The following is a 13,035-nucleotide window of genomic DNA, read 5'->3' on the forward strand; positions in this document are numbered from 1 at the left end:
AGTGTTTCTGAGCAACAGTGAACTTGAAGTTGATTGGCTAGAACTTAGTCACATGACTCCACCAGCTGCTAGTGGGATACTAGGTTGGGATACATCTTTTTTTTTTTTTTTCCCGGATGGCAATGGACCCAGTTAAAAGACAGGATTTTTGTTACTGAGGAGAAAGAGAATGGATGTGGGAGTAGGGAGCTTGCCCTCTTCCACAATATGTGCCCCCTTTTCAGCTTAACCACCTCTGTGGGCTCTTTGTTGGTGGGTTAAAACCTCACTACTCAAGGTGGGTGGTCCATGGACAAGCAGCACTGGCATCATGTGGGAGCATGTTAGATGTGCAGACTCTCAGCCCACCCCAGACCTGGTGAATTAAAAACTGCATCCTACCAGGGTCCCCAGCTGGTACCTTTGCACATTCAGTTTGAGATGTACTGGAGTAAAATCCAAACTCAAGCTTGGAATGCAAGCATTAGTTCTGTGCTTGGACCCCACCTAAACAGCCTCCTTTCTTAAGGTTGAGCCCTGGCTATACCAAAATTCTCACTGTCTCCTAGACCAGGCCTGTTTTGGTGCATTTTTGCCCCCATTTTTCCTTCTTCCTGAAACGTCCTTTGCCTGTTTATTTATCCAGCATCTTCCGAGAAGAAGCCCAAAGGTCCTGTCCTCTGGGAAGCTTTGTGTGATCTCCCTGACAGTGGGCCTCTTTCCTGGGCTCTCAGCACCTCGCCCAAACACCCATCACGTCACGTATGACGCCATTTAGTAATTGGGTTTCGTGTCTGGCTTCCCCACCAGCAAGGAAGCTCCTCAAAGCAGCTGCCTGGTCACCTTTTATCTTCCAAGTGCCCAGAACAGTCCCTGGAACCTAATAGAGGCTCCATAAAGGTTTGTTAAATTACTGCCTAACTTTATTGAGTGCTTATATTCTTTCAGGTTCTGAGTCCTTTAGATACATTATTTCACTTAATTCTTACACCCACTCTCAGAAGTAGAGGGTATAAACCCATTTTGGAGATGAGAAAATCAAAGCTTAGGGAGGTTAACTCATTCCCTGAGTTCACTAGTAAGAGGCACAGTGAGTCTCTGAAATTGTAGAGACAGGACTCATGAAAGCCTCAGAGCAGAAAGGACTGAGGCCTGGATGTTTGGGGAAGAAGCAGGGGAAGATGGGGATGGGCAACTCCTCATCCTGTGGAAATAGTACCTGCATCTCAGATGCCTGCTTATTCCTCTCTGACTTGTAGTATGGATGGGTGGTTCTGGGGCAGACAGGTAGCCTTTCTTGCTCCTCCACCTTCACTTCCCTGTCCCCCTGCCCAGCCCATGCAGGTGCTGTTCTCAGGTGAGGCCACCCACCGCAAGTACTATTCCACCACCCATGGTGCTCTGCTCTCTGGCCAGCGCGAGGCTGCCCGTCTCATTGAGATGTACCGAGACCTCTTCCAGCAGGGGACCTGAGGGCCTCCTCGCTACCGAGCGTGTTCCTTAAAGAACCACTAACTTGTGACTTTCAGCCCTGCCCCTTGCTGTTGTGTACTCCTCATTTCCTAATCCTCTGGAGAATGGATTTGTATCTTTTGTAGAGCTAGACATCTAAATGGCTTCAGACCTGGCCCTGTAGCTTTTCCTTTTCTCCTTGCTGGGTGGTGACCAGGGTGGGGTCTGTTGATTTACCTCTGTGCTCTGACCTCTGACCTCCCATGCCTCCCCTCATCTCTGAACTTGTTATTGTAAGTGCCTTCAATACTCTGCATTTTGGGATAATAAAAGAGGCTTGCCCTTCCTGTGCTCCTCAGCTTCTCTCTTCCGTTTTTCTTAGCCTTGTGTGTATATGTTTGTGTGTGTGTGTGTGTGTGTGTGTGTGTGTGTGTGTGTGTGTGTGTACGTGTGTGTATGTGTGTCTGTGTTTATCTGTCATATCCTCTTTGAGTGAAAGGATGGTGGGGGTGCTGTGGTCTGGCTATACCCCCAGAAAGGAAGGTGCCTGCCTTTAGTGGAAGGGGCATCCCCTCACCCCAATCTGTTTGTGGTTGTTTCCTTTCCTGCCCGTGAGACCCCTCTGGAGTAAGGGCCCCTCACTGCCCAGCCTCAGCTCCTTCAGGACAGGCCTGGGTCTGCCTGTTGGCCATTTGCCAGACTTCTCAGAGCCTGATCGGGTAACATGGCCACATGGAGTGAAGGTGAGTTTTATGGGAGGGGACACCTGTTGTGGCTCCATGCCAAGCTCAGATGTGTTAATTATTAATCAGTGTCACCTGGCCACAGGGCCCTGGGTCTGGCCCTTGGCTTAGCTTCTGTTGACTTCTGGGAAGGTGGATAGTCCAGCCATTTTTTTGCTGAGTGAAAACACAGACACTCACATATACACCCCTTATATACCCACACACACATACATCACTCCCACACAGATACACTACCCCACACCCTTACACCTATACGCAACTACACTTACACACATGCATAAAACCTTAAAGAACATTTAGTCATTTTCTTACTCCAGATTTCTAGTGACAGAGTTTGAATTCTATAGGGTTGAGGGGTTGGGTGGTGGAGGAAGTGATGAAAAGTCAGGTGCACCCCCTGGTCTAACTCTATGAACTTAGGTTGGGTCCACTCTTCAGAAGTATAGGGCAGTGCCCTTGATATGACTCTACGTCCTTTCCCCCTTCACCTCAGGCTGTGATGGACATGTCTAACACATAGATATTCCTCTGCACGCCTCCCTGCACCTGCCTGCACATCCCTACATGCACACCCTCCTACATGCATATACACCCCTACACACACGCCTACATGGACATATCTAATAGGCATCCTTGCTTTGCCAGGGTTGACCCACCAGACATCCCTCATGGAGTTTATGTCAGGGATTCATGTTCGCCTGATGCATAACTTGAAAAACTGTAAGTATATATTTAAAAAATTTTTTTGAATAGAGGATCTATCAATGTAGTTAAAGCTCTAAAGTCATAAAAGGATACACTGAACAACCTCCTCCCACGCCTGTCCCCAATACCATTGCCACTTCCAATGGCCCCGTGTTATTAGTATCTTGTGTATCCGTTTTTAGATATGTCACTGTAAATGTATACTGTTCTCTCTCCTTTTTATGCTAAAGTGACAAAGTATTCATCCTGTTCTGCATTTTGCTTGTTTTAGTTAACATAATGTATCTTGGAGCTATTTCCATAACAATACTTAAATGGACAAGTGATACAGTCTTGGACCCTCCCCATGTCCTGGATTTTCCCCACCAACTGTGCTAGGGAAAGTGGTGAAAGAAGTGGCCCATCACATAAGTATGGGGGATGAAAGTAATACTTAGAGTCTCTGGATCACAGGTGTAGGAATTTTGAAGAACTCTATGAGGGTGAAGGGCTGGAAATGTTTATTTGGTGATTGCATGTTGGGGAGCTTCAGGTGTGCCCAAGTCAGGAGGGTAGTCGTAAGTGCTGGAGGTAGAGTCTCTTAATTTGACATGGATGCCAGCTCAGGCTGGGGAGGGTGATTCATCCCATCAGGGAAGCAAAACCTCCAGAGAGTTAAGTAATGCAAGTAATGCGCCTAAGATCACTCAGGTAGGTGGTGATGCTGAGACTTGATCCAAGGTCTGTTTGGTGCCACAGTGCAGGCTTATTCTAGTTACTATGTGATAAAAAGAAGAGGCTGGTGCCATCAAAAAAAATCTTAGGCCATTACCAGACAGAGTGGAACTGGGTACAGCCACACTGGGAGACTGTGGTGGCAGGTTCTACTAAAGCAGGCCATGTGCCTGCCAGCATTTCCACTCCTGGAAATATACCGAAATATACCGAAATATACCGAAAAGAAATGAGTGCATGTGCCCACCAGAAATATGTACCAGAGACTAGATGTACCAGGGACACAGGATGAGTTCCTTGCTGTGATTAGGTTCCTGAAACAGCCGTGGCATTGATTGAAACCCAAATGACTCTTAGTGGTATCTAATATGGCATGCTCAGGCCAACACCTGTGCCTATGCCTGCTATACAATTTCTGTCACCTGTGGGAGGTCACTTGAGAGGAAAGTTCTTTCCTGGCACTGGATTCTATGTAGAATTTGTTGCATGGTTTCTTGTGCTGTGGGCATTAGTGAATCCATGGGCAAGGTGTTCAGTTATGGCTTTGTGGAAGCCTCAGAAATGTTCCTTCAGGGGGCCTGGGTTACTTGGCAAATACTGTCTCTTTCCACTGTTGCTGCTCTGGAACAGGTGAGGAATATTAGCTCCGCCTTCATGGGAGCCACTTGGAATGTCTGCCCTACCTACAAACAAAGGTAGGAGTGAAGTGCCTTTGGTTTGAGTCACTCTGCATTTGCTCGGGGCTGTCAGGATGAGCCCACAGGTGATCCCAAGGTGCAGAGTGAGGTGGGCTGCTGGTTCAGTTCTAGAGAACTGCCTGTCTAATTAATGGTCTGCCAAACATAATGGTGTATTCACATGAAAGCCGTGTTTTCTCATAATGACCAGCTGGTGTCCCTTCTTCCATGCTTGGCCCTTTTAGCCTGTTCTCCACACAGCAGCCAGTGTGATCCTTTAAACTATATGAATCCAGTTATGTGCTTCCCTGGTTTCCAGCGATTCCCACCATACTGAGCATAAAAGGTGATTTCCAATGTCCTGTGTGATCTGTTCTGTGGCCCCCACTTCCTTCCGTGGCCCCCTTCTTTTGGCCCTAGCTGTCCCCTTTATCTGGAATGCTTGCCCCCAGGTAGTGCAAGTCTCTTTCCCTCATTGCATTCAGTTCTCTAATCAGCTGTCACTTCTCTAGGAAAACTTCCCTAAGCACCCCGTTTCACAGCACTCCCAGCACTCTTTGTCCCTCCCCTTGCCTGTTTCTTCATAGCCCTTCTCTTTCCATGATGTCATATTTTTTTTGTTTATTTATTTGTCCATCTGTCCCCCCGACCCCTTCCCCAGGATGTAGGTTACATTGTCCAAAATAGTGCCTGGTATAGTGGGTTATCAATGAATATTTGCAGAATGAATGAACAAGTGAATGAAGAAGCTGAGCTGAATGGCGTCATCCCCCAGACCCACCATTGGTGCTGGCCAGCAGTCCTCGTGGGCTTCCCTTGTCAGCTCCCCTTCAACTCTGACACCTCCCCTCCCCCACCAACTGTCAATAGGCACCATGGTCTCCTGCTTCACGGACAAAATAGAAGCCACCTGGAGGCAACTTCCTCGACAAATCTACAAACTGCTAGGCTTCACACCTGTCCTTTTAGACCAGGGGTCCCCAACCCCTGGGCCAAGGACCGGTACCGGTCTGCAGCCTGTTAGGAACCGGGCTGCATAGCAGGAGGTGAGCGAAGCTTCGTCTGCTGCTCCCCATCGCTCCCCATTGTTTGCATTACCGCCTGAACCATCCCCCCTGCTCCCCCGGTCTGTGGAAAAATTGTCTTCCACGAAACCGGTCCATGGTGCCAAAAATGTTGGGGATTGCTCTTTTAGACCTTTCCCAGGCACGATGGAAGTGTGTGACCCATCACTTGTGCATCCCATGCCCCAAACTCAGGGACTTTGCTTGTCCTTTCCTATCCGCATTCTCTCCACTCCATGCTTGCCACCCACACTTCAGTGTCCTCACATCTTTCCCATCACCAACCCTCATCTTACTCCCACTTTTCCTTGCCTCTCTTTCGGCCAAGCATCACGTTAGCATTTCCTACACTTGCTCTCTCTGCATCCTTACTATCCTCACCCTAGCAGTGGTTGGTGGGGGTCCTCAGGCCGCAGAGGGAGACACAGGAAGGACTGGGCTGGCTCTCCTTTTCATGGCTGGGAGAGGTGAGGAGGACCCCTAGGTCTGCGGAAGCACAACCTCATGGGCTGAACCACATCCTTTGGCGCCATCTGCTGGCCATTTTGGAATGCAACCCTCTTGCTGCACAGGGAACATTTGTGTCCTGGATTCTGTGAGCTTTTCTGAATAAAAAAAAAAAAATTCAATGAATCATAGAAAGTACCTTTAATTAATGCTGAATAAGTTAATAAAGTAAGATTCCCCCCCAATATTGGCCCCCAAGATATTTTCTTTTTTATTCATTCGTTCATTCACTATTTTGTTCATCCAGCAGACTTTTGTGTGCCAGCTTCTGTGCTAGAAATGTTTAATTATGCTTCAGTAAATAAGTTTATTAAGTAAATAAATAAGAAGTATGAACTTATTTTATTCCCCAAGTGAATCTGGACTGTATGATTTCAATTCTTTTAAGTTTGTTGAGGTTTGTTTTATAGCCCAGGATATGGTCTATCTTGGTGTATGATCTATGGTGCTTGCAAAGGATGTGTAGTGTGCTGTTGTTGGGTGGAGTGTTCTACAGATGTTGATCAGATCCTGCTGGCTGACAGTGTTGTTGATTTCCTCTGTATCCTTGCTGATTTTCTGTCTATTTCTACTGATTGTTGAGAGAATAGTTGAAGTGTCCAATTACAATTGTGTATTTCTTTATCCTTTCAACCCTATCAGTTTTTTTGTATTAATAGACTTTTTTAAGAACAGTTTTAGATGTACAGAAAAAGTGAGTATATAGACCCTACCTCCATTTTCCCTATTATTAACATTTTACAGGACTTCCCTGGTTGTCCAGTGGCTAAAACTCCACGCTCCCAATGCAGGGGTCCCGGGTTCGATCCCTGGTCAGGGAACTAGATCCCACATACTGCAACTAAGAGTTTGCATGCTGCAACTAAAGACCCCGCATGCCGCACTAAAGACCCTGCATGCCACAAGTGAGGACCCCACATACCGCAACTAAAGATTCTGCATGCCGCAACTAAAAGATCCCGCATGCCGCAAATAAAAAAGATCTCACGTGCTGCAACTAAAAGATCCTGCATGCCTCAACTAAAGATCCCACGTACTGCACCTAAAAGATCCCGCATGCCGCAACTAAAAGACCCCACATGCCTCAACTAAAAAAGATCTCGCATGCTGCAACTAAAAGATCCCCATGCTGCAACTGAAAAAGATCTTGCATGCTGCAACTAAAAGATCCTGCATGCTGCAATGAAGATCCCATGTGCTGCAACTAGGACGTGGCGCAGCCAAATAAATAAATAAATAGATAGATAGATAGATAAAATATTTTAAAAAATCCAACTACAGAAAAAAATCTTACATTAATATGATGCATTTGTTATAATCAATGAACCAATATTGGTATATTATTATTAAATAAAGTCCACAGGTTAAATGAATAAACTGATGTCTTTTTCTGTTCCAGAATTCTATCCAGGATGCCACATTACATTTAGCCATCATGTTTCATTAAGTTCCTCGTGGTTGTGATGTTTTCTCAGACTCTCCTTGTCTTTGATGATCTTAACAGTTTTGAGTATAGTCAGGCATATTGTAGGATGGACCTCTATTAGAATTTGTCTGATGTTTTTCTCATGACTAGACTGGGGTTATAGGTTTCTGGAGGAAAACCACAGAGTTAAAAGTGCCATTTTCATCTCATCACATGACCTTGATCACTTTGCTGAGATAGACTTTGTCAGGTTTCTGTACTGTAAAGTTATCTCCACCCCTACCCCCACCACCACCCACCTCCCACCCTGCGCCATCATACTGTCCTCTTTGGAAGGAAGTCGCTTTGCAGCCCACACTTAAGGAGTTATACTTCCCTCCGTTAGAGTAGAGTATCTACATAATTTATTTGGAATTCTTCTACGTATGAAAATTGTCCCTTCTCTTCCCTTACCTCTCTCTATTTATTAACTTATTCAATCATTTATTTATATCAGAATGGACTCATGGATATTTATTTTATACTTTGGATTATAATCTAATACTACTTTATACTGTTGTTAAATTGTTCCCACTTTGGTCACTGGGAGCTCTTTCATTTGGCTCCTATGTCCCTTTGACATGCCCCCATCAATGCATGGGTTTTTTTTCTTTTTTGGGCACTTCCTTACTTTCTGCACTATTAAGATGCTCCAGGCTTATCTTGTATATTTCCTGCTTCTGTCATTGAAACAGCCATTTCTCCAGGGAACCCTGATTCCTTTTAATAGAGCTTGTTCTGGCTCGGGGCAAAAGCTAGATTGGTGTTGCCAGTTGTGGTTGTTAATGGCAAAAGTGACCTCAGTTCTTCATTTCTCCCTGCTTTGCTGTGTGATCTTGCATCTCCTCCCACTAAAGAGGTTGTTATTGGCTGAATTATGTCCCCTCAAATTCATGTGTTGAAGTCCTAACCCAGCTCCCTATAATGGATTAAAGATTATTCAGCAAATATTCAATCTCTTTCCTCTTCCTCTGGGAGCAGAATATATTTTCCTGCCCCATTGACTTTGGGCTTGGCCATCTGATTTGTTTTGACCAACAGAAAATGAACAGACATGATGTGGTATGAGCAGAAGCTCCCAGCATGCTTGCACAGTTGGGTTTGGCCTCTCGTTTACTTGCCATTTGTCATGAGAAGAACAGGTCCCTGATAGCTGATGTTTCAAGGAGAACATGGAGAAAGGGGAATAGATGTGAGCCTACAGAAGCCTGGAACCAAACCTACCGCCTGCAGACAGACACATAAACAAGAAAAACAAATGCTTGTTCTTATAACCTGTGAATTTAGGGGTGGCTTGTTTTGCAGCATTATCATGGCAATAGTTGACTGTTACACCTCTCTATGGGGGAGTCATCTAGCCCAAGAAGGATATTTCTAGGCACTAGTGATAGAGTGAGCAATGGCCCATAGACTGGGAAGCCATCCACGCTACAGGGTGGTACAGTTCCAGCAAAGGGGCCTGGCAGGAATGGGCCAAGGGATTCAGATTCCTGGAGGATTCATTTCATGGCTTGACTGTGGCTTAAGGAGCTGGAAGAGATAGAAGCCAGTGGCATTTTTTTAGTTCCGTTCTACCAGACTGCAGAAAGATCTTCTAACTGCCACTGCCCAGTTCTCAGCTCATGAGGAAGAAGTTTGTTCTAAAAATTCAGAGTTGCTGCTACTCCTCTTCCACCAAATGGAGAACCTGAGAAGCTACAATGTTTCCCTCTGCTCTCAAGGTCCCTTCTGACCCAGATCCACAAGTTTGGACAGTATTAAAGTCTTTGCTGAAGGTAGAAAGTTCCTGCAGGGAATCAGGAGGATGGGTGATCATTACTTTGTTCTCAGCTGCTCAGAAAACAATTCTTGGCAGTAGGACAGTCCTCGCTAATCTGATCATACCAGGTCTCCTCCTAAGTTAGGACTTTGCACCTGCTGTTCCCTCTGCCTGGAATGCTTTCTCCCAGCAATCTGCATGGTTTACATCATTACCATCTTCAGGCCTTTTCTCACACATCACCTTCTACCTGAGACCTTCCCTGGTACTCAAACTGAAAGTGCAACATCCTGTAGCCTCAACACTTCCTGTTCCCTTTCCCTGTTATATTTCTTTTGCTTATCACCATTTACTATATGTTTTGTTGTTATTACCTATCACTCTTGTCTCTCCTGAAATGAGAACTCCATGGAGACTGACATTTTTTTTTAAATGGATGTATCCCCATTGACTGGGCACATAGTAGGTGGTCAGTAAATATTATAAAATGCATGCATTGTTTATTGATCGTCACCTGGCCATTTGTTACTGGTTGAGAGGCATCAGAGGGCACCTGGGCCCATCTGAGCAGGTGCATTTCCCACCTGGGGTTGGAGGAATACCAAATGCCTAATCTGTAAGAGGCCCAGGCATTTGGTACTTGTAGGCTTGTCTACTAGGGTGACTATTCCCTGAGAGCTTGAACATAAAAGCTCTCAAGACCGGCTTCTGAGGGTTCCATTCTGAAATTGGACCCATGATAAATGAGATTAGAGACAAGTAAAGCAAACTTCAAGGTACAGAGTGAGACAAAAGGCTGGGATTGAAGCATGAGATGGGAGGATGGAGAGGGATATATGATGGAAACAGAGGCACAGTGCACTGGGAGATGGAACCCTGGCCTGGGGACCGATCTCCATGCCTGGTGCACTAAATAAGTGACTCTTCCTTTTAACTTCCTGGCTTGGTCTCTGAACTCACTAGTGGCTTTCAGACCACAGTTTGACTTCCTATCAGGTTCATTTATCATCATGAGGACATTGGCTTGTGTGATAGTTAAATTATAGTTCCCATTAAAAATGAGCACATTGGCTTTGGGCTTATGATCTTCATGTCCTAGTGAGTTAGGCCATCTGTGTCAGCTTTTATGAGACTGTGGAACACTGTGGAACACCGACCAGACCCATTTTCTGGACCTGTAATACTGAGGACCTGCCCCTTGGCTGGAGGCAAGTTCATTGAGCAAATAATACCTCATTGAGCCTTTTGGGGCACAGCCAGCCAGATATTTCGTTGTGTCCCCTTTTACTTTTTACTAGTCTCTTTCAAAATCCCACACATTTGGTCAGTTAGGGAAAATGTCCTTGAGGTAGAGGGCTTCCAAAAAAACCCCTTGTGTTATGTTTGTGGTGAGAGGGGGAACTGTTAGCTTATGCTGTTTCAGATTAGATAACTGTCACAGGCTTGCAGTGTAGTGACTCGCCTATGTGACAGACACTGAAAGCTGCCTGCCTGATATCCATTGCTTCCTTCTGCTGCCAGAATCGTGATTTTTTTCAGAACAGCAGTGTTACCAACAGGAGGCAATGATCCACGTTGCCCTAAAGCAGGGTCGACAAACTTTTCAACAAATTTTTTTTTTTTTAATTTAGGCTTTGTGGGCCAAGAGATAACTTCATACAATACACCTGTCATGAAATATTCTCCTGACTTTTTTTTCTCCAACCATTTAAAAATGTATAAACCCGTTCTTAGTTCATAGGCTGTACAAAGTCAGGTGGTGGGCTAAATTTGGCCCACTTTGCAGACCTCTGCTCTAAACCAATCACTCCATCTTGTTTTTTATTTTACCAGCCTCCCTTGCAGGGTGGGCATGGCACCCACTTCTGGCCCTTAAGACCCAAGTGGAGGTGTGCTGGGGAAGGGTGGTTTGGGGCAAACTTTATTATCTTGATAAAAGGAGGCAGATTCCATAGCCCAGACCCTTCTCCGTTTTTCTCCCCCTTGAATATGAATGTGAGTTATGGTGCCATTGGTCATGGTGAAGCAACAAGGAGGATAAAAACCAACACACCGAAGACTATGAAGCAAAGACAGTAAGAGCTTGTGTGTGTGACTTACACTGCCAGAAACTACCTACTTCATAAATTGTCAGGTGAGAAAAATAATGACCAATGTTTAAGCAGCTTCCTTATTACTTGCAGCTGCATTTTTAACTGATCCAGTGTGCTAGAGATGTCCTTCATTATGTGCTCCACCCCTCCCCCATCTAGGAGAATTACTTTGCCCACAGACACCGGTACACAGACAGCTGTGTTTTGTATCACATGCTCCATCTCATTCCCATCTGCCTGCTCAGCTGTTCAGACCTGACCTCAAATTAGTCAATCCATAGGCTGGCTAGTGAACCATGATCTTTGTGGCTGGTCTCAGGAATGAGAGCTGAGACTCCTATGGTTTCTGGCAGGACAGAAAAAGGTGGATGCAAACAGCATGATGGAGTCACATGAATGGCGAACTCCTGGAAGGAATGTCCACAAATGTCATGGGTGAGGTACTCCTCCAACGCATCCTTCCCTCCTGCCCCTGGCTCTAAAAGCTCAGCCTGTTGTGGCCCCAGTTCCTGGATTTCTTCTTGGTTCCAAATTCACCCTGGAATTCCTGCTTCATTCTTCTCCAGACAAGAGCAATTTGAGAATGTAGGCCAGGGGCTTGTTCAGCACTCCCTTTGTTTCCCTGCTTCCACCAAGGGGTGGATGGGGGAAGGGAAGAAACGCCAGCCCAGACCTGCAGGAGAGCTGAGTGCAGCCCCACTTCCCAAAGGTACCACCCCCAGCACCACCTGGGTCCACTGGGCTCCCCAGAGAGTTATTCTGAGCTGAGAGGCTATGGGACGGATTTAGCCTTTACAAGCATCTGGTTTTGTGCTTCGCTGAACCACAAGAAGAAGAAAAAAAAGGAAATTCTTTTCCAAGTGGACAGTGAACATGTAACCTCCTGGGGGTATGACAGGATGGGAATAGAAACAGGGTCAGGAGGGCACTGAGGAGTCAGGGATCTGACAGGTCACCAAGGTCCCAGACCTTTCCCCAGGACCTGTCAGTGCCTGGAGCAGGAGGGACTAAGGGACTAGCTTGTAGTGGTGGTAATTGTGGTGAGGGGCCTGCAGGGGAGAGTGGGGCTCCAGGTGGGAGGGGTGGGTGGGCTGCAGGGCACCTGGAGCAGGAGGACTTCTTTCTGCAGAAGTCCAGGGTGTAGCTGGCTCTCTGGCTGGGGAAGAATACAGGCTCTAGCCCCTTGAGGACTGGTGGAACCAGCTGAGGGGAGGGTCTTGCAAAGATGGTGATGTCAGCCAGCTATCAGGTTGGCACTGGGGCAGTGTCCCAGGCAAGGGTAATGGGGCAACTCCTTCAATCTAGTATTTAATGAACACTTATACCTAGTCTTGAGCAGCCCAGGGTCAGACAGTCCACTTCCTCATAGTGGATGAAGACATGGATTCTATCAGTGGACTCTAAGCCAGGATGAGCTTGGTGTGAGCTACTGGAGAGGCTGAGGGCTACTCAGGGCTTAATTCTGAACAGGGGGTCTGGGAAGAAGGTCTTGGGAAGATAATGGCAAGTGGAGAGGGCGGGCAGGCTCAGGGCCTCTGGGAGCCTGAAGCCTCAGCATCAGTGGCCTTGTCATGCCTGCATGGAGTAGAGGACGTGGCTTTGCATGAGGCCGGTGGGCTTGTATTTGGGGTGTTTGGGGTCATCCAGGGGAGGGTGAGCACGCATTTAGAGCTAGAGTAGACCCTTGAGATCCATTTATGTACAAGTGGTCATTTAGATGATTTGGAGTGGATGAGATTGGGTAGCAAGTTGAGATAAGAAAAAAAAACCCTGAGGGACACTTAAGGGCATAGAGAGGCACCTGCACAGGAAGGGGGGGGAGAGAGAGAGAGGCGGGGGGGGGGGGGGGGGGGGGGGGGGGGGGGGGGGGGGGG

The 13,035-nt window shown here is 46.6% G+C and overlaps 1 protein-coding gene across 9 annotated transcripts in view; it reads left to right on the plus strand.

The window, feature by feature from the left end:
- The window catches only part of SMOX (spermine oxidase), a 64,183-nt gene that overhangs the window by 37,113 nt on the left and 14,035 nt on the right, over nt 1–13,035 (plus strand). For 4 of the 9 annotated variants that reach the window (XM_027078849.1, XM_027078854.1, XM_027078850.1 and 1 more), the window contains 2 exons: nt 790–879; nt 1,315–1,789. In XM_027078849.1, the coding sequence (XP_026934650.1) occupies nt 790–879; nt 1,315–1,452 (228 nt within the window). In that variant the 3' untranslated portion in view covers nt 1,453–1,789. Of the gene's footprint in view, nt 1–625; nt 880–1,314; nt 1,811–2,822; nt 2,898–13,035 lie in introns of those variants that run through there. The other 5 variants (XR_003427229.1, XM_027078851.1, XR_003427230.1 and 2 more) reach the window with 5 other exon arrangements.

This window comes from Aethalodelphis obliquidens, unplaced genomic scaffold (genome assembly GCF_003676395.1).
Source record: "Aethalodelphis obliquidens isolate GAN/ISIS:26980383/991018 unplaced genomic scaffold, ASM367639v1 scaffold42, whole genome shotgun sequence".
Classification (NCBI taxonomy): Eukaryota; Metazoa; Chordata; class Mammalia; order Artiodactyla; family Delphinidae; genus Aethalodelphis; species Aethalodelphis obliquidens.